This window comes from Bidens hawaiensis, unplaced genomic scaffold (genome assembly GCF_021521415.1).
Source record: "Bidens hawaiensis isolate Kalapana, Puna unplaced genomic scaffold, B.hawaiensis_p1.1 tig00036739_1, whole genome shotgun sequence".
NCBI lineage: Eukaryota > Viridiplantae > Streptophyta > Magnoliopsida > Asterales > Asteraceae > Bidens > Bidens hawaiensis.
This window is the reverse complement of record NW_027496407.1, coordinates 108438-135750: the sequence shown is the minus strand read 5'-3', so window position 1 is coordinate 135750 and position 27313 is coordinate 108438. Positions and strand designations below refer to the sequence as shown.

General features: G+C 37.2%; 1 protein-coding gene and 1 pseudogene across 2 annotated transcripts; both read left to right on the top strand.

Moving 5' to 3' along the window:
* Positions 1 to 12564: 12564 nt before the first annotated feature.
* LOC143588729 (uncharacterized) lies at positions 12565 to 17064 on the top strand. The gene is made up of 7 exons (XM_077069656.1): positions 12565 to 12751; positions 12904 to 12945; positions 15102 to 15184; positions 15296 to 15398; positions 15510 to 15723; positions 15808 to 15902; positions 16659 to 17064. The coding sequence occupies exons 1-7, from the start codon at positions 12610 to 12612 to the stop codon at positions 16931 to 16933; spliced, it is 954 nt and encodes a 317-aa protein (XP_076925771.1). The 5' UTR covers positions 12565 to 12609; the 3' UTR covers positions 16934 to 17064.
* A 4202-nt stretch (positions 17065 to 21266) lies between these two features.
* On the top strand, positions 21267 to 26146 carry LOC143588725 (leucine aminopeptidase 1-like; annotated as a pseudogene). The gene is made up of 9 exons (XR_013145157.1): positions 21267 to 21465; positions 21730 to 22156; positions 22250 to 22443; positions 22528 to 22753; positions 22861 to 22987; positions 23458 to 23553; positions 23633 to 23710; positions 23808 to 23868; positions 25818 to 26146. The product of XR_013145157.1 is annotated as a leucine aminopeptidase 1-like (transcript).
* Positions 26147 to 27313: the final 1167 nt, after the last annotated feature.

The window sequence follows — 27313 nt, the reverse complement described above, 5'->3', positions numbered from 1 at the left end:
TTCAATACATCAAAAGAACCCTGAGATCTCTCAATACGTTGCCGGAATGTGAGGTGAAGGATTTGGCCAGGTTGGGCCTGATAAATAGAAGTAACGACAACATGGCAAGAGTGATTGGGAAGATCGTGTGGAAAGAAAGCATAAAAGAGAAGAAGTTTGAATTATTAAAGCCACAGAAGGGAAAGCTCGTGGAGGATACAGAAAGGGGAATGAGAGCAGATGGCAAGCCATGGATGGTGATGAAGTACAAACCGATCCGATGCATCAAGGAGGTTCCAATGAAGACTATGCCTCAAGATGTGTTGAAGAATCTAAAATGGTGGTACGTTGATTGCCAGACTGCTGAAGCCGTGATGGAAGACGAAGACGAACAAGAAGTGCTGAGGGTGTATGATCCGATGCATCTTGTTAACTTATCGAAAGCTGATCTTCAAGTGTTGAATGAAAAGAAGATATTCTATATTCCTGCTTGGAAGGATGAAGCAAGGAAATATCAGCAAGTAGTCACGGTATGTGTTAGAGAAGGAGTGCATGCGTGAAGATACAGGATTACAAGACAAGAGCTTAAAGATCAAGATATGAAGCTACTGCCAAGGGGGAGTCTGTTGGTGCATGAATGTCAGTAGTTCATAGTCTAGTGTATGTAATCGAGTCTGTAATGTTATTTATGTTTTTGTTTATAAGCGAAGTTGTCAACAAGTTCGCCTAGGCGAACTTGTTGAACAAGCGAAGTTATGGACAACTTCGCCTGAACATATCAGGCGAAGTTGTCGTGTATATAAATACAAGCTTACGGCTTGGTTTAGTGTTAATCGTTTTAATCGTTCATTTGGTTATCGAGTTTGTTCGGTAACGTGTGTTTTGTAACAGTGATATTTACATCACGTGAGTTAGGTTATAATATATAACGTGTTTCGTGTATTCGTGTGTTTGTGTTCTATACTCGTAACGATCTACGCAGGGATTCCGCACCTGAGTAGACCGCGATATCTCGTGCGATCCGTCCAGGGAACCTACATTCTACCAAAGGCTGTCGGACACGACTAGGCCTTCAACGACGTCCAGTGCGACCTCCTGTTCCGATAACTGCCCTATCTCCAGCCATCGTATTCTGGAAGGGAAAGCACAAACGTCATCACTCTAGGAATTATTTAGCACATGATTCGTAAGGTAAGTGGTTAATGACATTGATCAAGTGTAATTAACTATTTGCATTACTCCTCAGGTTCTACATACTTCCCTTTATGATTTCACTTGTGCTAGTTTCTACTTTTAAACAGTTAATCAATCAAACAATCAATTAATCATATCCCTAACATACATATGTCCTTCCTTTAGTAATTAATCTAACATTAACATACACTATTTAACCATACACTTTACCTTTACTGAGCTTGCTTGAGTGACACATGGCTATCTTGAACTGGCATCTTCTTTCTTTTCTTACTTAAATCATATTCTCTATTTGAGTCTAAGCATGTAGGATGCTTAAATCTCTCGAACTTTGCTCTGATACCAACTTGTAAAGCCCCGAAACCGGTGCCTCATTTTAGCGTCGGATTTACTCATAAACACAGTTCTTACAAATCAGAGTTAATTAAAACTTTCGCGGAATAAATAAAACTTCAAACATTCATTACAATCATTCAATATTTGTCTTAAAAACATAAAATAAATAGTTTATTTAAAACATCATGACAAAACTTCTTTGGATGCCAGTCCATTCAATCCTGTCATGTGTCCTTCTCTCAAGCCAGCTGCTGCAATCTATTCACCTGCGTGCATACTAAAAGTCAACTACGCTGAGTGAGTTCTAGTTAATCAAGCAACTTACCATACAACCATTACATGCAATTATATACGTGTCCGAAGACACATAATCCGCTGTCTATTCTGCTCACCTTACTGCTTGACCACTTATCTATCACCTACGCCTTAGCCACTTGTTTACGGGAGCACATAGAGGTTTCCCTCCCACGCACTCACGTTATGCCACTTGTTAATGAAGGCACGTAGAGGCTTGTACTCCCACGTACTCTCATCATGCCACTTTGATAACGAAGGCACGCATAGGCTTACCCTACCATGTAGAATCGTCATGCCACTAACACCCTTAGTAGACCCCTTACCACCTCTACCACACTTTATTCTACTTGTCTACAACACACTTCCTATCAGCTCATCATTTACATAATAAACAAGTCACATCATAGCGTTCATACACACTAATAACCACTTAACAATCATGCTCCTTGGCGATACGTGCAATATCCGAAGATCGTTCACGCACCGTCAAGAATTCATAAATAACTCGTATATCCTCTATAGCATACACTTACCACTTAAGGTAAGTGTATTCACACTTCACATCGAGTATGCACACAGCCCCGAAAACATAACAAGGAAATGGGGCTAAAAACTCACATGAACTAGGTTACGTTGGCTATTCCCTTCTGTAGCTGTGCGCGACTAACTGTTTAATAAACACCATATCAAATACCGTTCTAGCCATGCCTAACTGTTTGCTTAATTACTATAAAGCATCTAAGCCGGTTTTACTTCATTGAATCTTTACTCGGTTAGTTAATTGTTGCTCGTAAACTTTTAAAGGTATCTTTCGTTAATTATCAAAGCCCAGGGGCTAATAAGTAACTAAACCATTTATTATAGGTCCAGAGACCTTTCTGTCATTCTATCAAACTTCTAATTCGTTATTCTGAACATAGCGAACTGGGTGAGTAACGAATCACCTGATTCGTTATCTGATTTGCTAACTTACATGATCTGACTCGTTATCCTAGTTCGTTAGCCTAATTCGTTATCTAGTCTTTAACGAATGGCCACATAAAGAATTGGCCTTTATAACGAATTAACCCTTATAGAGAATTGGACTCTTTATAACGAACTGACCTTAACGAATGGTCATAACGAACTGAAGCTAATTCGTTATTCTTTCTTAACGAATGGCATAACGAATTAAGGCTTATTCGTTATCTTCCCTTAACGAATTGGCATAACGAATTAAGGCATATTCGTTATCCTTCCGTTAACGAATTACTGTTAATTCGTTAGTTTCACATAACGAATTAGAGTTAGGGTTCTGACATTCTATTCAACCTAGTACACGCTTTTCCGGCGCCGTCATCGCCGGAAAGCGAGATCTCGCTTGTTTCACCACCGTTTTCACCATTTTTCGTCCCGTTTGATCCAGATCTGAGCTAGGGTGATATTTGATCCAGATCTGAGCTAGGGTGATACCTAAGCTCATCTTTTGACCGGTTTATACTCGATTCCATCCGGATCTCATGAATTTAACGGTTTAAGGTGTCGGCTTGTCGTTTCACGACTAGATCTAGCAGGTTTGGGTTCACACAATATCATACTATCATTACCTCGGGTCGGGATCGGTTCTTCTTGGTTATTTCGGCTAGAGAGAAGAGAGAGAGCTTAAGTGTATGTTTTGGGTGGTGTATGGAATATGTGAAAATGAATGGATTAATGGGTGATTATGGTTTATATACTATGGGTCATGGGCTTGAGGCCATGGTCTATCTTCATTCCTTATTAACCCAAGTCCATTACCCATATTACTTAACCCAACACAAGCCCGACTCATAATAACTCCTATTTATTTTATTATTTCTCTACTAACTCGAGTAAACTTTCCCATCATAATTAAATAATATAGTTAATATTATTTTTAGAAATTTCGAGATGTTACAAGTTTATTACTTGAACATGAGTACTTTCATACCCCGTTTTCCATCTTTCGTTTTGGGGGTGATATTGCATATTATTCAAACTAAATGCTTTATACTTGAGTCTTAAATCACAAACTTTATTGTATGCTTTACTTAAATAAATGCTCGATGTGGTGTTATATGCTTAGTGCTTACATGCTTATATGCTAATGTGTTTACCGCTTTTGGAGGGTTGATTCATAAATCCTTAGCTATTTGGTATTCTCTTATAGCAAGGTGTCGTTAATGTATTCTTATTAATGATCTCATACAAAAATCTGAATCTATTTGGTATTCTCTTATAGACGGTGTCGTTAATGTATTCTTATTAACGATCTCATGCAAAATCCGAATCTATTTGGTATTCTCTTATAGACGGTGTCGTTAATGTATTCTTATTAGCTATCTCATTTATCCAAATTATTGTTATTATTTATTGTTTCGTATACAAGTTGTGGAATTTCTTATTATATACATATTTGTTCAAAACTATGAATTGCTCACCAACCTTTGTGTTGATAAACTTTATTTTATGCAATGTTACAGGTTTGACTTTTGGTTGACTCGAGATCTTGGAGAAACGAAATCAAGACCGTTAGGATATTAGCAAAAATGAACAATATATTATTCGCTATGTTTTGTTATGATTACCGTATGAATATGTTATGTGGCATCTTATAATTTTGGGGAATTAAATGAGTTGATTAAATATTGTCGCTTTGAATAGTGTCTTGTGTATTTGGGCAATCCGTTGCACCCCGGCATGTTCCGCTGCCTTTGGTCGGGGTGTGACATATTGGTATCAGAGCCACAAGACTTTATGTGGTTAGACGTAACGACCTAGTATAGTTTTTGCTCTAAGGTCCCTATACGTGTGCTTATACGTGTTTACCTTATTTGATTGTTCATTACACATGTTTATTTATAAACTTATTTAATTCAACAAAGATTATAAATGTTCACACACACACACTTTCATAGTATGCTCAAGGTATCCTTACCTTAAAACGCAAAAACATAGATTTTCATTGTGTTTTATGGATTACAAGCCTAACTTGAATCCCGTTATTTAAAATCCCTTAAAGGTTGCATTTATATCATGTTTGTAGCCATTATATCAGGTTGCATTTATATCCCGTTATTTTCATGAGTTGAGCATCCTCGTCCCTCACTTGGTTACCCCGGCTGAACATGAACTTGATAAATACATTGGGGGTCTACCTATGAAAATCCGGGACTCGGTAATGAGTAGCAAACCCGTGAAACTTGAGGATGCCATCACTCTAGCCAGTGCGCTATCAGAAAATCATGTGAAGGCGGTACCCTAACCCTCAAGAAGTCAATTGAAAAAAGCAAGACCGAACCCGCACCACAAGCTAAAGTTGACCCACCACCTCAAGCCATTAACTACTCAAACTCTTCCCGCCACAACAACAACAACAAAAAAGAAACCCAAAACTAATCACCGAAACTTTGCCGTTACCCAACCCCAACCACAACAACAAACCCAAGCTCATCCACAAACCTGAAAACCCTATACCGGCACTTTCCCACTATGCCACAATTGTCAACGTCACCACCCATCACACTTGCTTTGTCGCCATTGTACTCTTTGTAACCATTTGGTTCATCTCAACACCACATGCCGATCCGCACAACGAACCCAACCTAACCAACCAAGAACCACTCCCCAAAATTCCCAAAACCGTTATGCACCATACCCACAAAACCAACCCCAACAACCCCGAGCTTGCTTTAACTGTGGCGATCCTAACCATTTCCGCAACAATTGCCCTCACCTAGCCTTTGCTAACCAAGCCCAAACCATGAGCATACCCTACTACCAAACCCAAGTGTACCAACCCCAACTCCCTCAACTCAATGCACCACTCATACAACCCGTGCATGCCATTCAACCCATGCAAGCCATTCAAGCACCTCCTCCCCCTCAAGTACCTCAAGGAAACCCCGGTAATCAAGGACGAGCTTTCACAATGAATGCTAATCAAGCTCAAGCACCTCCACCTCCTTCTATTTCCCTTTTGAACCATGAAATGGCTTTTTTCCCAACTTAAGACCAGATTCGTTTCCACACATCTTTTTAAAACATTTGTTAATTCGTTTAAACATGAATCAAAAGATGAACCGAAAATAGAAAAATCATCCATGAAAATTTCAAGTGATTCCCCTACCATATCTGAAAGGATACTCGTCATGCACCTTTGAAAGGTGGTCGAGGTATTACAAGCCAAAAGTCATTCGCCTAAATGCAAAAGTACAGCATGGACATGTGAAAGTGGTCTTATGTTGGTCATCAGGGTGGATAGCAATTTGATTGTACCCCGAGTAGCCATCTAAAAAGCAATAAAATTTCTGACCTGATAATTTTTCGATGATTTGGTCAATGAACGGTATAGGGAAATGGTTTTTAGATGTCGCGGCGTTTAACTTCCGGTAGTCAACGCAAATTCGCCACCCGGTTACCGGTCGGGTAGCAACTTCTTCGCCTTTTTCATTATGGGTTATCTGAATACCCGCCTTTTTGAAAACGTTTGCGTTGGACTTACCCAAGTACTATCCAAGATAGGGAAAATAATTCCCGCATCCAACCACTTCAAGACCTCTTTCTTCACAACTTCCCGCATGTTTGGATTTAACCGTCTTTGTGCATCATGTGCGGGTTTCACCTCGGGATCCGTGATAATCTTATGCATCACGATAGACAAACTAATTCCCTTCAAGTCTGCAATTGTCCACCCAATTGTTGCTTTATGCTCTTTCAACACTTCCATCAAAGCCTATTCCTGATTTTCTTCTAAATTTGAGGCGATGATGGTGGGTAATGTATTGTTGTCTCCCGAAAACACATGTTTGAGGTGTTTTGGGAGTTCCTTCAACGCAACCGCCGGTGGACTCTCAAGTGAAGGCCTCAACTTGGAGTCAATAACATCCGCTAGTTTCTCCACCTGTTGAGACCATGGCGGTTTACCGATACTTGAAACATAAATTTCAACCTCTCTTTCTTCCTTCTCCAACTGATGTGAACGCTCAACTGATGTCCTGCAACAAATAACACACTACTCTATGGAATCTTCCTCATTTTCATGAGGATTCAACCGGTCAATGATTTCAGCCGCGAAGCATTCATCACTCACCAGAGGGTTAGAAACATTTGAAAAAACATTCAACCTAATATTTTTATTCCCAAAAGCCATGTCGACTACAATGATTCTACAGTTTATTAAAGCATTTGCGGTTGCTAAAAAGGGTCTACCGAGAATCACGTTCGGTTGCCGTTTTGGGTCAACTTTGGCATAATCTAGAACCAGAAAGTCGACCGGGTAATAAAAATCCTCGATCATAACAATCACATCAGTAACAATTCCCCTAGGAAGCTTAAGTGTCAAATTGGCTAACACCACGGTGGTGTCGGCTTTTCTAAGTGGACCAAAATCATATTGGTCATATAAACTTCCCGGGAGAATACTCACCCCCGCTCCAAGATCTAATAACACCCTTGTCATTTTAAAATCACCTACTTGAATGGGTATTACTGGCGCTCCCGGATCTTGTAACTTGGGTGGGAGGATTCCCGTCAAAACTGAACTCACATTAGCCGTTAAATCGACCTGTTTAGGCATCTTATGAGTTCGTTTTTTAGTACACAAGTCCTTCAAATACTTAGCATGTGCGGGGACTTGTTTAATAGCATCAATGAGGGGTAAATTAATTTTTACTTGTTTAAATACCTCCCACATTTCATCCTGTTGTGGGCCCCTTTTTTTGGTGATGATGTTGCGGGGTTCACCAATGCCTGAGGAAATGAAACGGTTTTACCCGTGGGTCCCGTCTCCTTGGCGATTGTTGTTCCTTTTTCTTTTATCGACTCGTTTAAATTTTTATTTATTGACTTTTTCGGTTTATTTATTGGTATATATAATCTCAACCTCATCATCACTGTTCCCATTTTCCCCTAAGTCTTCCACCACTCCTTCAACGAAGGTTGATGATGGATTTACCCCATTATCGTAAACTTTACCATTCCTTAGGGTACTTACCTGGTTAATGTGGGTGTTCTTTCCACTTGAAGAACTGTTATTCTGATGGCTAGGATTCTTCAAGGTGTCACTCGGTAATTTGGATGGATTTTTCTTTAGGCTTGCCATTTTTTCTGCCAGTTGACTCACCTGTTTATCTCTTGCAGCATTTGCCTTCTATTGAAGCTCCAACCTCTGATTCAACTCCTTATTATGAGTCTCTTGATCTGCCTTCATTTGATTTACAGCCTTGGTTTTAGCTTCTTGATCTCTCTTCATCTCCTTCAAAAAATCCATAACATCTTTCAAAGACTCTTTTTTGTTACCCGAGGAATTTCCTTGCCCTTGCTGATAAATCTTTTGATAACCCTTGTTATAACCCCTAGAGTATCTTTGATTGTACCCACTCTGACCACTTCCCGAGCTATTCACGTACTATTGTTGGTTCGATTGATAACCTGTCTTCTGAGAACTACCCTGAAAATTCGGGTTCTGCTGCGTGTTCGGGTTTCCATAACTGAAGTTGGGATGATTCCTGAGGCCCGAGTGATATATTTGAACTCATATTGTTGTATTTTCTTTCGCCCTACACATAGTTGGCCTCCTCTTCCTTAGTTTCTTCATCTTGCACAACCCCACAACTCGCAACCGCGTGCCTTAACTCACCACAACCTTCACATACCTAATATGTTTTTCCCGAGTTCCCTGCTCCTTGTACACATGCAACCAACAACCTATCCATATTCTTTTCCAGCCTATCCATTCTGTCATTTGAACCATGACTTTGAACTACTTTTACTACCACTCTTTTTTCCATCCTGTTTGATTGCGCTTGCCTCTTCGAATTATTTGCATGTCTCTCCAAATGCCCCCAATCCACATTCTCCTCGTTTGCAAGAAAAGATCCATTCGTGGTGGCTTGGATATCACGAACATCATCATTTGAGAGACTATCGTGGAATGCCTTTATCAATTCCCATAAGGCGATTCCATGATGCGGACAAGGTCTCAGCAATCGTTTAAACCTTTGGAAGGCTTCATAAAAGTTTTTGCCGGTGATTTGCTGAAAATTTCGAATGTTGTTGCGAGCCTAGGTGGTTCTCTGCGGCGTATAATACTCATCTAAAAACTATTGAGCCAAGTCCTCCCCCCCCCCCCAAGTGAAGATACTAGCTGATGGCAACGATAAAAACCACTGTTTCGCTGCATCTTTCAAACTGAACTAGAAGACCACCATCTTCACTTCTTCCACAGTAAAACCTTGACTTGAGATGAATGCACATATCGAGTTGAAATCACTCAAGTGCAGGTATGGTTCTTCTGTAGCCTTTCCATGAAGCGCAGGTAACTCTGTCAAACTATTCTGCCTCACTGAAAAAGTTCTTCCAAGTCTAACCGGAATAATGATCGGTAGAGGATTCGTAGCCACTTGTGGGATGAAGTGGCTTTGAACTCCCCTAACTGGTGGTCGGAAAAATGCTCTTGGGATTCCGTCATCAAAATCATAATACGGCTACACACGGTTTGGTGGCCGTCTTGGTGCTCGATCTCTCGGATTTTCTGGATGATTCTGTCTAATTTCTTGGTTATCACGGAGATCTTGTTGCTGATATCGACCCCCTGTTCATCTCTAAACTCCTCCTCATCCTCAGAATCAAAACCGAAATCTGCCAATTTTCCACCCGTGCACGAGCACGATTAATCTCAGGTCTTTCCTCTCTAAAATTATCCATGTTAAACTGCCTCCTCTGGTTAAACAAATTGCGATTTCTGTCACGGTTAACGTTCTGGTTTCGGGTAGGTGATAGGTTGTTTTGAGGAGCTGGTGGTTCTCGGTTGTTTGGTTCGTCTTGTTATACGATTGGAAATCATTGGGGTCTCTTCTGTTTCGGGTACTCATGGTTTCTACTTTTGGAATTATGACTTCAGGTATTCGGTTTAGTTTGGGTTTCTGAGCTGCTCGGTTTCGTCTTGCTAATTTCTCGATTTCTGGATCAAACTAAAGCAACTCTTTCTCATGGGAATATCGTGTATGCATCAACTTGTCAAGTTATCTACACAAACAAAAACACTAACACCCCGTGTAAAATCAACGAAAAAATAATTAAAAACAAAAATTAAAACCTAAGCTAAACTAGTACTTTAAGCGCTGATCCCTGGCAGCGGCGCCATTTTGATCAATGTAGAAAGTCCAATCAAAAACATTTGTAAAATACATTCACTAGCTAGGGCTAGTAAGGTGACGAATCCACAGGGAATCAGTGGAAAGCGCAAGTGAAACTCAAATTTAATTATAAAATAGTTAAAGTGGACAACCAATGTCAAGAGATTTAAATAAGTAGTTTGTAAACAATGATATGAAAATAACCAAACTTCAGGGTTCGGGTTTCGACGCAAGTTAGAAAATTGATAAACTTCTTTGGACGGTTTCTTGTTAAAATAAGTAAACCAAAAGACTTAAGTATTGGCTATGTTGATCGTTAGAACCGAAATCCGAACAATTGTCACATCTTAATGAAAATCTAGTTGATTATCGGTTTTAAGTATTGAAACACAAAATCAATAATATGGTTAGCGATAAACGGGTCAATGACGTAAGAACTTAATCTTAATTGTTGATGACCACAAATCAATTAACTGACAAAAGATTAAGCAATCAATTACTAAAAATCGTTTAAGCACAAAAGCAAGCACAAAGAATTGATCAACCGAATGATTAACCAAATCTAAATCCAAAGTTAAAAGTATATAATATCAAAACCTAGCATACAACTCAACCCTACACCCGGAGATGGTTATGAAGTCTTTAGCCTTGCATCTCGATCTTCATTCTCTTGATTATGATGTTGGGGAAGGATTTCATGGATCAATCGTGTGATTAGGATGTGTTATGGTGGTGTAAAGTGGCCTCCAAGAAGTCCCAAAACTAGTGAATAATGAATGATATCGACCTTAGGGTTTTTATCCTTAAATATGGCATAAAAATAACCAAAAACCTGTTTTCCGTCAGACCTGGCCGTAAGCTACAGTCGGGACGCCGTAAGCTACGGATGGACCGCCGTAGCCTACGGCCAGACTGCCGTAGCTTACGGCTGTCTGCTGCTACCTTACGCCTTCCTTTAGGCCGTAGGCTACGGCCTGGGAGGCGTAGCCTATGGCTTGCCCTGCTTCGGTTCTCCGTTTTCTCGTTTCCTTTGATTCTTGATCGCCCAGTTAAGCTCCGGATCACCTCTCTTCGTATAATCGCGATTCATCCATCCTTAAGCACTCCAAATTAGTTCCGATTAAGCTCCATTAAGCTCCGCACACCTGTAACTACAAACACATTCAAGTAACCACAAACACACTCAAAGTACTCGTGTTCGATATATTTAACTAACTAAATCCCACGAAATTAAACGTTTAATACACAATCTTTCACCCACATATCATTTCCTATATTCAACTTGTATAATAAACAGGTTTCTAACATAGTATAACATGTACAAACCCTCTTTATTACTTTTTATACATATTAATAAAAGCTATCGATTTTAGTTATTCTGGAAACCTGTTTACATCACCAAATTGAACAGAAGTGTAGTTAGAAAATGTTTGTCAAACCGGCCTAATGCTGCAAATTTAAGTGTAAGGGTTTACCCATTAAGTTTTTTTTACTAGTACTTATACAATTTAAACAAAATCTTAGCAACGAACTAAAATATGTACAATATATTACACCAAACCTTCAATCCATATAAGCGATTGAAGGGCCTTAAGATTGAGATTTACACCATCTAATCCATTCAAGATCCTTACATCTCTCCCGGTTCTTCGTCTTAGCTCTCCTCCATGATCATTTGAGTAGAAGTTGCTTTGCAATTAGGGTTGTAAACAAGGGAAGCTACTTGTGAGATGCTCAAAATCGGCTCGCTAAAAGCTCGAATCGAGCCAAACTTAAATGAGTTCGAGCCTCAACCTCAATTATCGAGATCGAGTTGAGTCGCTAGCCTAAACGCAACTATCATTACATAACTTTTATTTAGTATATAATTACATATAATGTTATAGTATATGAAGTTATGATAAAGGTAACTAAGTAATATATATTATCGTATATATTTGGTTTTAAAAAAGCGAGAATCACACCGAGACGACATGGTCTAAACACGAGTGCAAAGCACATTGCTTTTCATGCACGAGATGTAATGTGCTCATAAAAATGTTTTAGTTAACAGTAGATTTTTAGCATCCCCTACTTATTATTTAGTAATAAGCAAGAGTATACGATTTAATATATAGAGAATTATATATTACCACCATATACAACATAAAAAATATGTTATGCAACATCGTAATTCAGATAATAGATAATAATCCATGTTTCAATTTCTACATCTGAAATTACATACAATTTCCAGACTCGTTTAATTAACTGATTTATTGGGTTTTATACAAAAATTATTCAACATGCTTCCCATCTCCAATAAATTAAAACGATGACACCACTCGTCTGGTGTTATTTAATAATAAAAGATTAAAAAACCTATAAAAGTGCCTTCAAAATTTGTTATGAGTACACAAAATAGTCAAATGACAAATACTTTACCTTATATTCACTTTAATAAAAAAACCACCACACCTAAATTATTTATTTCTAGAACCAACCAAGTGTTTAAAAAGATTTGTACAAAGTGAGCACCTTTAATCAAAGTCTTCATAATTTGGAACAATTTCAAAAATCCAAGTCCAGACAGCTGTAGCGTCTTCTAGTACCCAATTCATTTTCTTTGTTTTCTTCAATCAAACGCCATGTGAGGGGATCTGGGATCAGCTTAAAGTTAGCAATCAAAATGAGTGTTTCTTTAACTGTAATGACCTTCAATCTGCTTGAAGATCAGCCTGAAGATGGTCCAAATTGCTGGGATAAGAGGAAAGATTTGTGTGTTAGTGTCATCACTAGTTACTCGCCGATCATACTCTGCACTCAACAAGGTATGCAGATCTTCAAGAAACATAATCTTGATTTGTGGGTTTTGGGAAATCAGTATCTGGGTGTTGATTGATTTGTGTTTTTGAAACTGGGTTTGTTTCTTTTTCTGATTTTATTGATTTAAAAATGGAAACTTTACTCTTTTTGTTGATAGGTGTCAAGTCTCAGTTGGAGTATCTTCAACAATGCTTGCCAGGTTATCATTAATTTTTTTTATTTTTTTTTTACTGTTTTAATTTAAAATAGATCTTTGCTGCAAATAACTGTGATTCTGCTGATTTGGGTGTATATTAGTTAATATAAGCCCCCGTACGCCTATATATAGCTTAAACATTTAGTCAATGTGAACTGTGAAGTTTGGACTATGTTCGAGACCATGTTGAAATGATTGTGATAGTTGTTAGATAGTATATGAACTAAATGTTTCATGATATTCACTTACTTTCCTAGTGGACCGAACAAGTTATGGTTAATGTTAGGGTGAGGATTTGATTCGAGTAAATTAGGCGTTATGAAATCTTTTGGAGTAACCTTAAGGGGTGGGAAAGTGGTAAGCCCGAGTCCGTTAGAGGTACCACAGGGTCACTTCCATTGTCCACTAGTTTTCAGCCTTTCACATCATTGAAGGCCACATAACGCAAGTGCATTTTACGTGGTCCTACTGGTTAGCTGGGTATTGGCGAGATCCCGTCGGTTTACTAGTAACGGGTTCTCACAGTTATCACCTCTAGGCTCTATCCCATTTTATGATGCTTCCCATGTCCCATAATAGTTGCGACTTTTGACTTGACGCATAAATTGATAAAAAGCCAACAAATATACCCGGTAATATCTCAGGCAGAAAGCATTGGTCTTGATCTCGACTCCTACATAACCAGTTCCGTTGACCCACCTTCTCAGTTTCATATAAATACTAGCAACAAAATGCATAATTTAGTCATCCCATGTGAGGGTTTAACAACAAATCCTTCTTAATTTGGTCATCTCATGTCAGTTTGGGTTCGCCTCTGCTCCTCTTCCCCTCCTCTATGAGGGTTTCCAGTTTCCACGCTTCTTACAGGTGCCATCATCTGTGTCTCCTCTGCATATGCCCGAACCATCTCAACCGCCCTTCCTTTATCTTATTCGAAAAGTGTGCCACAACCAGTTTGTCCCAATAACTTTATTCCTTATTTGGCCCAACCTTGTGTGCCCACTGATCCACCTTAACATTCTCATCTCTGCTACGACCAGCTTTCGTGCTTGGGTCTTCTTGATGGTAATCGGTTCCGTAAAACATAGCTAGCGAACTGTAACCCGATAGAATTTCCCTCTTAATCGTGTTGAGTCTCTTGTGACAAGTGGAAAGTAGCCACAGGAATTTTGTGTGACAAGACTGAGACTCTTAATTTTGTTGAGTACCTCTTGTCACACAAAATTTTGTGGCTACTTTCCACTTGCACGAATCTGCCCGAACTTCTACATAATTGTCAATTTCAACATGACTCTGTTTATTAAACGAAGATTTAAATAACTCTTGACAAATAGGTAAATTAAGAAGAAAATAATATTTTTTTAGTAAAATAGCAAAGAAACTTGTGTATGCTTGAGAAGGGGTGAGCAGAAAACCGAAAAAACCGAACCGAAGCATTAACCCGACGGTTAATTTTTTAGTTTTTCGAAAACCCAATTTTTGGGTTTAGGTTCGGTTATCCATTTTAATAAAACTGAAAAAACCCGAACCGAACCGACTAATCGAACCTATGTTTTCTACGTGTTTTTTTAAGATGTTATGGCCGGAAACAAAACACCAAAAGAATCTACCACTGACGGTGATGAAGATTATGAAGATGATGAAGATTGAGTCTAAAATTTGAAGATGAATAAGATAATGAATGAAGATCGGGCCAAACTTTTAGTGTTTTTTTTATTAAGAATTTTGTTAAGTTTTAAACTCTGCTACTCAAACAACTTTGTATTTGTTTGGTTCCACGTAACACGTGCCTATTTCAGTATTTTGAATTCAATATATATGGGGTACTCTATTTTTTTAATTCTTTTTTTTTTTGTAATGTCTACTCACAATAAAAAACCAAAAACCGAAAATAACCGAAAACCGATCGGTTGGTATTCTAAAATAACCGATAGCTTTGGTTTCGGTTTCACCCAATAACCAAACCAAACCGAACCGTGCTCACCCCTACTTGAGACAACCCATAATAGAAAGTAATGCCTTTTCGAGGAGGACAAAGGCGTGTAAAAGATTAATGTAATATGGATTCCATTCTATATATTACTGAAGCCGTGATGAAAAGATTGCAAATGATATCTTAAATGTTACTAAATCGGGATTATTTTTGTTACACATACAAGGTTATGATCAATCTGGTATTTCAAGGAAAGGATCGGAAGACGTTGCAGATCAATGTTGCACCATTTTCTATGACAAGGAAAAGGTAATAAATGCATCATGCACTCATTCTACGGGGAAAAAAGAAAAAGAAAACTTAAATCTTTAATATTGATTACTATCATATGAATTATATATATATATTCCTTCATAATAGGTGGAGTTATTAGAAGGCGGGACGTTTTGGCTGTCAGAATCACCTTCGGTCCCCGGAAGCATGTCATGGGGAAGCGTATCCCCATGCATTGCAACATGGGCAATATCCTTTTCTAGCATATATGTGGTTATTATAATCTATAAAAACACATTAATGTAATTTTCTTGTGACGTTTGGTTGCTCAATGATGTTTTTTCTTAACAAAAAATTTACACGTTTCAACTGAAAGGAGTTGAGCCGCCTGGTTTTTCTTTCCAAATAGTGAACACGAATATGGACGAGTTTAGTCCGCGCGCTCGTAGACGAAGTGCGTTGCTGACATGGCAGCATATCGCATCGTTGCCTCCTAGCTTGCCAGTTCTATATTGTGGAGGCTTTAATACACAAAAAGAGTCAACCACGGGACGCTTTCTTCTTGGGAGATCAAGGTAATCACAAAAGTAAAGATACCATATGACTTAAAAGTCAATTTTGTGACTAAGTACTAATTCTTTTTTTGTAACGGTCTTCAGAGAACATGGTGCTGTAGGTGATATGAGAGATGCGTGGCCTAATGCTCGGTTGAGAAAAAATATGTCACTAATACGCACGTATCATGGATTTAAAGGTACGTATTTTTACATTGAACTATTATATAAGTGAAAATTTGAACTTTTAACCGTTACTTCTTGATTTGGATTATGTTTTTTAGCTTCTTACGGCCAAACGGGTAAAATAATAAAGGCTATTCTTAAAACGAAAACTGAATATTTAGTTAGTGCTGTAAACGAGCCAAGCCTCTCGTGAGCTACTCAAGATCAGCTCACCTAAAGCTCAAATCAAGCAGAGCGTAAATGAGTCCGAGCTGTTCGCGAGCCTGTACAAGCGTTATATGCTTTTATTAGAGATATTAAATATATATTTGTACAATAATAATTATTGTGCATAAAATTCTGATAACATAACTAAATAATATATATTTTCTGTAATATATAAAAATCGTATTTTAATATATATATAAATAATTATGAATACAGATAAAGTAATTAATTCATAATAAACAAGTTGAGCTGAGCCGAGCTCGAGCTTAAAAACTACTCACGAACTGAGCTCGAGCTTTTGAAATAGAGTTTGAAACGAGCTGAGCTCAAGCCTAGTCGAGATTATGCTTGGCTCGTTTACACCCCTATTATTAATGCACAAAACCTCATAAATCATTTTATATTTAATTAATACATAATGTAATCTTATTTGCCACATTAGTTATTACTAGAAAAGTAAAAAAAAAACATGGAATAAGGGTTTTGGGTCAACTCAACTCTTTTGACCCGTAACAAAGACCCACCCTGACCTGTTATGTAACCTGCCTTTTTGACCGTTTTAGGTAACAAACAAGGAGCCATGGAGTTTCTAAAATTAATATTCCGGGCCCTTTGCTTGTGCTGGGATCGCCAAACTCAAGATTTACACATAGACTGGATTCTGTTCAGAGGGCGATCATTGGTGCCCGTTTTATGTGAAGTAGTGAACGATAACATTGACGGCCGATACCCGTCTTCACATTATCCAGTTTTTGCTGAATTCGTGCTTCCAAGAACTGTACGCCTGCTTGATCCGCCACCTGTTGAAGATGGAACAACACCTTCCGTGGTTTCTTGATGTTTGTTTTACTTGTTAAGTTGTCTGTTTTGTGTTTTTCAAGGCATCACTAAAAGTTTCATTCAATTGAGTGTTGTAGCTCCATTTTAACCTTTTTTTGGTGTAACATTATGAATTATGAAAATAAGAATATAAGCTTCTGAATAAAAGGTGCTATAATCTTGATGGTTTGAAACATATTAATTTGGCGGACTAGTCAAAGCCGGGAAAAAGGAGAGAACATACTGAGGCCAAACTTAAGAAGGCGAACATATTTTTTTGTTTTTTTAATGGCAAAAGAAACTATATTCCTATAAAAACTTAACAAATTATATTCCACTAAAAACTAGCAAGAAGCTAGAAAAGAAAATCGAAACATGAAAATATAAATGTGAAATCGAACACCAAAACTAGAGTCTATAATCAAAGAAAAGCAAAAGTTATTGGCTGAAATAGGGATGGACCCACAAAAGCCCTCTTGGACGTTAGTGAGTTGGTGAGGGAGAATACTGGCGCCATTGGGGTGTAATGGTTTTAAGGTTGAATGTCAAGTGATGTGGCACCCCACCTCCATAACACTTGGTCGGGTAGAGGCATTGGAATTACATTGCAGCAATGAACACCAAAGGATCGTGGATATGGACAAGAGGATAGGGAGTGCTCCTAGAAAAATACGATATATATTACAACACTTAGACCAAGTGTTGTGGTGGGGTGGGGGCACCACTCTCTATCTCTGTCACCTCACCCAACCTTCAACCATCACGCCCGTGGCGCGCCCCTCCTTCCTCTCTTATCAACTGGACGCAACCTCTCACGCCAAAGCCTCATTTTACCTGCAACCTCATCAAATGGACCAATGTGAAGGGTGAAGGACGCCAATGACCACCGTAGTACTAAGTCTTAAAACCAGTGGCAAAATATAAGGATAACTCGGGCCCCTCTGCATTTTTCATCCAAGTTTTGACATCGTCTAAAACATGATTTATTTTAAAATATTGGTTTTTTATAAGTTTATGCACATTAAATTTTATTAGTAAAACAAATTAAATTAATTAAATTAAAGGGTAAAGTTATTCTACAAAGTGTAACAAAAATGAGAAGTGTGAGAAGCCATAAACAATTGACACGTGTCAAGTGGGGACCAAAAGAAAAAGGGTATAGAGGTAATTGTACATATTTTCTCTCTCCACATGCAAGACACATATTAATACCCCATCATTTTATAACGTTTATAACTTTTTCGTAGAGGTGGCAACCTTGACTCAAACCATTCCAAATGGGTCAATTTGGGTTGTTTTAAAATTCAAATGGGTTGATTTGGGTCATAAGTTTTAATTAAATGGGTCAAAATGGGTCACTTGAAATTCCACATTCTTATTTTTGGGTAAAAATAGGTTGACAAATTTAACTACATGGGTCGATGTGGGTTAGTGTCTTAAGGAAAAGTGACATGTTTGGGTTGAAACGGGTTTTAGATTGGAACGATGTCGGTTTAGGTTTCGGCTCGGATCAGCTTTCGTGCCGACACGAGTTTTAGCACTGGACGGGTTGGGTTTCGGTTTCTTTCGAGTTTTCGCACTAGACGGGTCGATTAAGGTTTTTGATTTTTTTTCGTCGACATTTCGGTTTCGGTTAATTTGTCGGGTTTTTTTTTTTTGATGAACGAGGTTAATGGCGAAAATATTTTGGTTTTTTTACTTTTTTCGTTATTCGTTTATATTTTGAGTTATGATTTTTTATTTGTTTTTTTTGAATTTTTTTTGAGTGATTTTGATCTTAATAGAAATCATCAAAAAATATTCAAAAAAATTAATAAAAAAATCATAACTCAAAAAATAAAACAAAAAAAAAAAATGTAAAAAAACTAAAAAGTTTCGTCCGTTGTCCTCGTTAAAAAAAAATCGACAAATTAACCGAAACCGAAAAGTCAACAACAACGGAACAAAAACATGCTGAAACAAGCTGTTAAGTGATGAAAGGAACTGAAAAATCGCTAAAGCAAGCTGTTAAGTGCTGAAACGAGATGAAAAATCGCTTAAACGAGCTATTAAATGCTAAAACGAACTGAAAAATCGCTTAAACGAGCTGTTACATGCTGAAATGAACTGAAAAATCGCTTAAACAAGCTGTTACATGCTGAAACGAACTGAAAAATCGCATAAACGAGCTGTTACGCGATGAAACGAACTGAAAAATCTCTTAAACGAGCTGTTACGTGATGAAACGAACTGAAAAATCGCTTAAACGAGCTGTTACGCGATGAAACGAACTGAAAAATCGCTTAAACGAGTTGTTACGCGCTGAAAAGAACTGAAAAATCGCTAAACGAGCTGTTACGCGATGAAACGAACTGAAAAATCGCATTAACAAGCTGTTACGCGCTGAAAAGAACTGAAAAATCGCTTAAACGAGTTGTTACGCGATGAAACGACTGAAAAATCGCTTAAACAAGCTGTTACGCGCTGAAACGAACTGAAAAATCGCTTAAACGAGCCGTTACGCGATGAAACGAACTGAAAAATCGCTTAAACGAGCCGTTACGCGATGAAACGAACTGAAAAATCGCTTAAACGAGCTGTTTCGCGCTGAAACGAACTGACAAATCGCTTAAACGAGCTGTTACGCGCTGAAACGAACTGAAAAATCGCTTAAACGAGCTGTTACGCGCTGAAACGAACTGAAAAATCGCTTAAATGAGCTGTTACGCCCTAAAACGAACTGAAAAATCGCTTAAACTAGCTGTTACGCGCTGAAACGAACTGAAAAATCGCTTATACGAGCTGTTACGCGCTGAAACGAAATGAAAAATCACTTAAACGAGTTTTGACCCAAACCCTTTTTTACCCGTTCCAACCTTGACCCGTTCTAACCCGAACCTGTTGACCTTAACCCGTTCCGACCGAACCAAAACAACCCTTTTTAAGTGACCCGTTTCGACCCTAACCCGTTTCGACCCAACCAAACCCAATTGTCACCTCTACTTTTTCGTATGATATTTTTTAAAAAAAAATCATCATAATAACAAAACGTTTTTATTAAATATGATTTTTGTTATATAAAATTTAAAACGAAAATCACGTCATTGTGTCTTTTCGCACACTATTGTGTCTTTTCGTACACCATTGTGTATTTTCACTTATCATTGTGTTTTTTTTTCGTCATTGTGTCTTTTCGCACCCATTGTGTTTTTTTTCGTCATTGTGTCTTTTCGCACACTATTGTGTCTTTTCGCTTATCATTGTGTCCTTTTTCGTTATTGTGTCTTTTCGCACACTATTGTGTGTTTACACTTATCATTGTGTTTTTTTCGTCATTGTGTCTTTTCACACACTATTGTGTGTTTTCGCTTATCATTGTGTTTTTTTCGTCATTGTGTTTTTTTGTCATTGTGTCTTTCAACTCATCATTATGTTTTTTAAATACTAATAACACCGTTGTGTATTAATAATATGTAAAAATAATGATAAAATAACAACAAATTATCTAATACAAAAAACACAATGATTAATACATGTTATACAATAACTTGAAACGTAAAACACAATGGTGAATACGTATAACACAATGACCTAAAACGTAAGACACAATGGTGAATACGTATAACACAATGACCTAAAACGTAAGACACAATGGTGAATACGTATAACACAATGACCTAAAACGTAAGACACAATGGTGAATACGTATAACACAATGACCTAAAACGTAAGACACAATGAAAACAACATATTACACAATGACTTGACGTAATATAAAATGAACGCACTACTATTTTTCTCAAATTAAATGAATTTGTCATATGTCAATCCGAAAAAAAGACAATAAACGTATTACACAATGAATAAAAGTTAATGACGAACAAAACGTAACAATGACATAATTTTTGTTTTAATTTTTGTCTTTAATATAAGTAACAATTGAAAAATATAATGATCAAAATCTATAATACAATTCATATGAAAACTCAACTAAAAGACACAATGAATAACAAAAAAACACAATTAAAAATATTGATAAATTTTTTTTATTTTTATGTAACAATATGATACTCATACTTAAAAAAACGCTTATTATTATGGTGAAATTTTTTTAAAAAAATAATGTCGTATGAAAAAATTATGGACATTCTAAAATGATGGGGGAATTGACATGTGCCTTGCATGTGAAAAGAGTAAATCAACAAAGGTGGGTTATTACATTTTGTCATTTCCATATTCCCTTCTCATTTTGGTCGTTTTTGTATTTTAACTTTACCCTTAAATTATAAATTAAATAGGACTCTATCGATTTCTACAAATATTGAAAGACACAACGTGACGTCAGAAAACAGAGGGCACCCGAAGGCTGTCACTCACACTCACACTCACACTCACATTTCAAAACCACCTCATCGAATCATCATCATCATCATCATCATCTTCTTCTTCTTCTTCTTCTTCTTCTTCACTTGATGCGATCTCACTATCATCAAACCTTCTCGCATGGCTCCTGATATTTCTAATGCCACCACCCTTGGCCTCACTCTTCCTCTTCAAATCCATCCACCCAAGGTTTTTTTCTAAATCTTCTATTCACACCTTCTTTTTTTTGGATTTTGTGACTTCTAGTTATTATAAATTTATAATAATCCTTTAGATGTATGATGATATTTTTAGTATTAATTAATCGCTTATCTATGCTCAATATACTTAACAAAATTTTATATGAGATGTGTGCTTATGAGATTAATATTGTGTTATTATAAGTTCATTGATACCTTCACAAACTAAGCTTTTATTTTATCATCTTGTTTTTTTTTTTTTTTAAATATGAAGATCTCATTTGCTGCAAAAGAGATCACTATAACAACAGAATGGAAGGGGGATATGCTTGCACTTGCTGTCACCGAAAAGGACTTATCAAAAGACAATGATACCTCAAACTTCCAAAACCCCATCTTGAATAAGATCGATTCGCAACACGCTGGGTTATTATTCCAAGCATCTACCGAAGAAGATTTCACAGGAAAACACGGGCAATCCGTTGTTCTTAGGCTTTCGGGTAACGGCCCCAAACGGGTCGGTTTATTTGGGCTTGGGAAATGTACTACCGGGTCATCCGTGTTAGCTTATCGGGCTCTTGGCGAGTCTGTTGCCGTGTCAGCAAAGGCTTATCAAGCAAACAGTGTTGCCATTGTGCTTGCTAGTTCTGACGACTTAAGTTCGGTATTGAAGCTTGCAGCTGCATCAGCAATAGCAAATGGTAGGTTTGCTGTTTTTTTTTTTTTTTACTATTTTGCCCTCATGAAGTTCAGTGCTTTTGGAATTTGATTGTTGTGTTATGTTATGGTGTTAGGGGTATTACATGGAACTTATGAAGATAACAGATTTAGATCCGAATCCAAGAAGCCTAGTTGAAATCTGTTGACATTCTTGGACTTGGAGTCGGACCCGAGTTGGAAAAGAAACTTGAGTACACCGAGCAGGTTTTCACAGGGGTAGTTTTGGGAAAAGAACTTGTAAATTCACCGGCCAATGTTCTCACCCCCGGCTAGTTATCCTTTCTTCCCACTAACCGATTTGTTATAACATTGTGCAAACAATTAATATGTGGTTGAACACAATACACTTCAGGTGCACTAGCACAAGAGGCTGAAAAGATTGCTTCAACTTATCGCGATGTTTTCAGTGTGAAAATATTGGACACCGAACAATGTAAAGAATTGAAGATGGGTTCTTATCTTGGTGTGGCCGCTGCTTCTTCAAATCCTCCTAAATTTATTCATTTATGTTATAAACCGACAAGTGGGACCGTTAAAAAGAAGTTGGCTTTGGTAGGGAAGGGACTCACTTTTGACAGGTAGTATTCTATTTCTTTTCCTATTAAATCAGTACCCTCAGTATTATCATTAGTTAGTGCAAAAGAAATTGCTTTCGGCATGTAATATTTATCTTCTTTGCTTGCAGTGGTGGCTACAACATTAAAACAGGACCAGGTTGCTCAATAGAGCTTATGAAATTTGATATGGGAGGCTCAGCTGCAGTTTTGGGTGCTGCAAAAGCTCTTGGTCAAATTAAACCGCCTGGTGTAGAGGTAAACCTTTTTTTTTTGGAATAACTTTTCTGTTTTCAAATGATTTTCTAGTTATTTACATTAATGTAAAACAACGACCACTATAAAATACAGTTATAGTGAACTACTAATAACAAAAAATGGGGAAGATGGTGAAACAATATAATAGCAACAATCCAATAGATAAGACATCAGAGACCCAAGGTAAAATGCAATGATCACCTAAATTTAAAGGGAAAATAAGCCCCTAAGAGAAAGCGTGGTCGAAGCTGCACCCTCCCCTAAACGTCGTTTGTTGTTAACCTTAATCCTACGTCCCCACAAACTCCTATTCTCAGCAATATTCTAAGAAATATGCAGGTCTCTTAAATACTGCCCAATCCAGTCATCCCAAATGAATTTTGGTGTATCTCTACTCCTCTTCCCCTCAACAGTGAGGGTTTGCAATAATATATGAGAGTGATTTATAGCATGCATGTACTCGATTGCAGGTTCATTTTATTGTGGCAGCTTGTGAAAACATGATAAGTGGAACGGGAATGAGGCCTGGGGATATAGTGACAGCCTCAAATGGAAAGACGATTGAGGTACTTCCCTTGTTTATGTTTGCAATCCATTAAATATTCATTAATGAAGAACTTTATTCAATGTTAATATTTGCTTTAGGTAAACAACACTGATGCTGAAGGAAGGCTTACACTTGCGGATGCATTAGTATATGCTTGTAACCTAGGTGTGGACAAGGTATAATTTATTAGTTTGTTTTTTTTTATTTTTTATTTGTTATTAATATATCTTTTTGATATATTCGTTAACTTGTCTTGATGACATTTTTTTGCAGATAGTTGATTTGGCGACACTGACTGGGGCATGCATAATTGCTCTTGGGCCATCCATTGCAGGTACGTACAATAAATAAAGGGAAAATTCCCAAAATAGCCCTTTTAGGAGAGAGAAACTAAAAAATAGCCCTAAATTTCAACATATTTCCAAAATAGCCCATCTAATTTGGACTGAGTAGACGAGATCTGAAAAAATCCTCTGGCCAATAAAATTTAGACAAGTGTCAAAATCCGACGAGATTTTTAAAAATATTGGGGGACCAGTCCATATTTCCTATTAAAAGTTCTTGAAATTAAACAGTCTTGCCAGACGGTCTTTTAATGTTTCCTAACGGGTCCCCACAACTTCCAAAAACATGGGAAAATGTGCCTTTAAATTCAGTCTTTCAAGACGCATTTAGGGTGAATTTGTACCAAGAAGACGAGTTTGTAGTTTATTTCTTTTGTGTTTAAATTTAGTCTAGACCTTCAAAATTTATTTATATTCCGTCTATACCGACAATATAGTATGAGATTCCGTCTTTTCCGACATGATCATCCAAAGAATATACATGAGTTGTTTTCATCATCTTCCACTTCATACCACCCTAAACCATCCTCTCATACCACTCTAAACCTTATCTTCCATGGATTTTGATAATGTTGTTGTTTGTTATGGTGGTAATTGGCAAACCGGTAACGGAAGGTATGATTATGTTCCAATCAACTGTAAACGGGGAGGTGTTAGTCTTGCTTTAAACATTAACCATTCCAAGCTAATTGATTTACTTGAAACTCGGTTTAAGGTAACACACATTTCCCGATTATCATACAAGTTCTCATCGTACTCGTATCCGGTTGATACCAAGTACTCGTCTCCTTCATACTAATTTTAAAGATTCGTGTCTTAAAAGACAAATTTTTGATGCACATTTTTCCATGTTTCAAAATATATAGGGTTGAGATAAGAAACTTAAAAATCCCGTCTGGCAAGACAACTTTTAATATTAACATTTTGTGAAGATATGGACGGGTACCTCAATATTTTCAAATTTATGATCCCCTTAGTTCAAAATTTTCAAGTGTCTTGAAAGACAAAGTTGAATGACATATTTTTCCATGAGTTTAAAATATATAGGGTCGAAATAAGAAACTTATATAACCCGTCTGGCAAGACAACTTTTTAATATAAAGATTTTGTGAAGAATATGGACGGGTACCTCAATATTTTCAAAAATATGATCCCCTTAGTTCAAAATTTTCAAGTAAGTGTCTTCAAAAACAAAGTTGAATAGCACATTTTTCCATGAGTTTAAAATATATAGGGTCGAGATAAGAAACTTATATAACCTGTCTGACAAGACAACTTTTAAATATAAATATTTTGTGAAGAATATGGAGGTACCACAGTATTTTCAAAAATATGATCCCCGTCGTTCAAAATTTTCAAGTAAGTGTCTTGAAAAACAAAGTTTAATGGCACATTTTTCCATGAGTTTAAAATATATAGGGTCGAGATAAGAAAGTTATCTAAACCGCCTAGCAAGAACGCTTTGGAATATAAATTTTAGTTCAAAAATATGGAGGGATCCCTCAATATTTATAAATTTATGATCTTATTGGTACAAATTCACTCTAAATGCGTCTTGAAAGACTGAATTTGAAGGCACATTTTCCCATGTTTTTGGAAGTTGTGGGGACCCCTTAGGAAACATTAAAAGACCGTCTGGCAAGACTGTTTAATTTCAAGAACTTTTAATAGGAAATATGGACTGGTCCCCCAATATTTTTAAAAATCTCGTCGGATTTTGACACTTGTCTAAATTTTATTGGCCGGATGATTTTTCCAGATCTCATCTACTCAGTCCAAATTAGATGGGCTATTTTGGGAATATGTTGAAATTTAAGGCTATTTTTCACTTTCTCTCTCTAAAAAGGGCTATTTTGGGAATTTTCCCATAAATAAATTATTATTATTATTATTATAATTTATTGATGGTAAATATTGATGATGAAGACTACTAAAACAGGAGTTTTCTCGCTGAGTGAAGAGCTGGCAAAGGAGGTGGTTGCAGCCTCGGAATCTGCTGGAGAAAAGCTTTGGAGGATGCCAATGGAGGAGAGCTACTGGGAAAAGATGAAATCAGGTGTGGCGGATACGGCGGCAGGCAGGGCGGCTCTATTCTTGCAGCTCTTTTCTTACATCAGTTTGTTGATGAGAAAGTACAGTGGTTGCATATTGACATGGCGGGTCCCGTCTGGAACGATAAGAAGAAATCTGCAACGGGGTTTGCTGTTCCTACTTTGGTCGAATGGGTGGTGTCCAACTCTTCGTGTTGAAGGAAATAAGAAGTGTCGCTGGAAGGAAATAAAAAGCATTTATTTTGCGTTTTTCTTACTTGAGAAAGATTTGCTATTTGCAGGTAGTTTGTGATGGATGTTATTTTTATAAGTTTTTTTGATGTCTTAAATCTATTTGAAGAAAGTTTAGGTCTTGGCCAGCTGGACACTACATCTTGTTGCGATGCCAAAATAAATTGTATTGTATATGGTTCATTGGGGTTACAAATGGCAATGAAATCCGAACTCGATGGGAATACCCGAAACCCGACATAATTGGGACGGGTAAAACCCGTCCCATTAGGGTTTGGGTTTAGTTATGAAATTGTTCATGGGTTTGGGATTTCTAAAATACCTGGTTACCTGACCTGATTACCCGATAACATTAACCCATTTATCCGATTATATACCCGACGTAACTTCTTATTATTATTAGTATTATTATTACTGCTAAGTGGATACCTTAGCAACAAAAAAAAACATACATAATTTATATGAAATTTGTTTAGGCAATTATTTGAGAGATATTACGGTACATATAATTGTTCATTTGTTATAGTCAATTAGTTATAATTTATTAAAACCCGATAGATACCCTATGGGTTTTTGGTTAGGCATACCCGATGGGTACCCGAAACCCAACGGGTAATTGGGTAAATACCCGACAAAAACCCGATAGGTTTGGGATGGATTTTACTAGCGGGTATGGGTTTGGGATTGCCTAAACCCGTACCAAACCGACCCATTGCTATCCCTGTTTGGGGTTAAGTGGTCTCACTCTCTAAGGGATTTAAAACTAGTAACTAGTAATAATGTTACTAAATCTAGTACAAGGCCTTGGCCTGTAATGTTTTTCCAAACCGGTCGAATCGAATGGGTCTCTTAACACGCCTGGTTCTTCCGATAAGTGAAATTGAGTCACATAGTATGGTTCAGCTTAACAACCAAAATAAAATGGTTTTAATTTATCGTCTAGAAAACTGTGTTTATATTTTTTCAAAGAGTTCACACCTTAATTAGTAAAACTAAATCAAGTATCTACACTTGAACTTGTATTTTTCATATATATATATATAAAAATATTATGGTAGAAGAAAAGTAGAAGGTGAAAAGTGGGTAATGGAAATAGTACAAGGGGTTGATGTATAACTTTCCAACCTTACTCAAAACGACGAGCTTGTATTGA

Excerpts from the sequence above, each read along its gene's own strand:
- LOC143588729 (XM_077069656.1), top strand. The coding sequence starts at position 12,610 with ATGAGTGTTTCTTTAACTGTAATGACCTTCAATCTGCTTGAAGATCAG. Across the intron at positions 12,946-15,101 it reads TCTTCAACAATGCTTGCCAG|GTTATGATCAATCTGGTATT; the intron begins GTTATCATTAAT and ends TACACATACAAG. Across the intron at positions 15,903-16,658 it reads CACGTATCATGGATTTAAAG|GTAACAAACAAGGAGCCATG; the intron begins GTACGTATTTTT and ends TGACCGTTTTAG.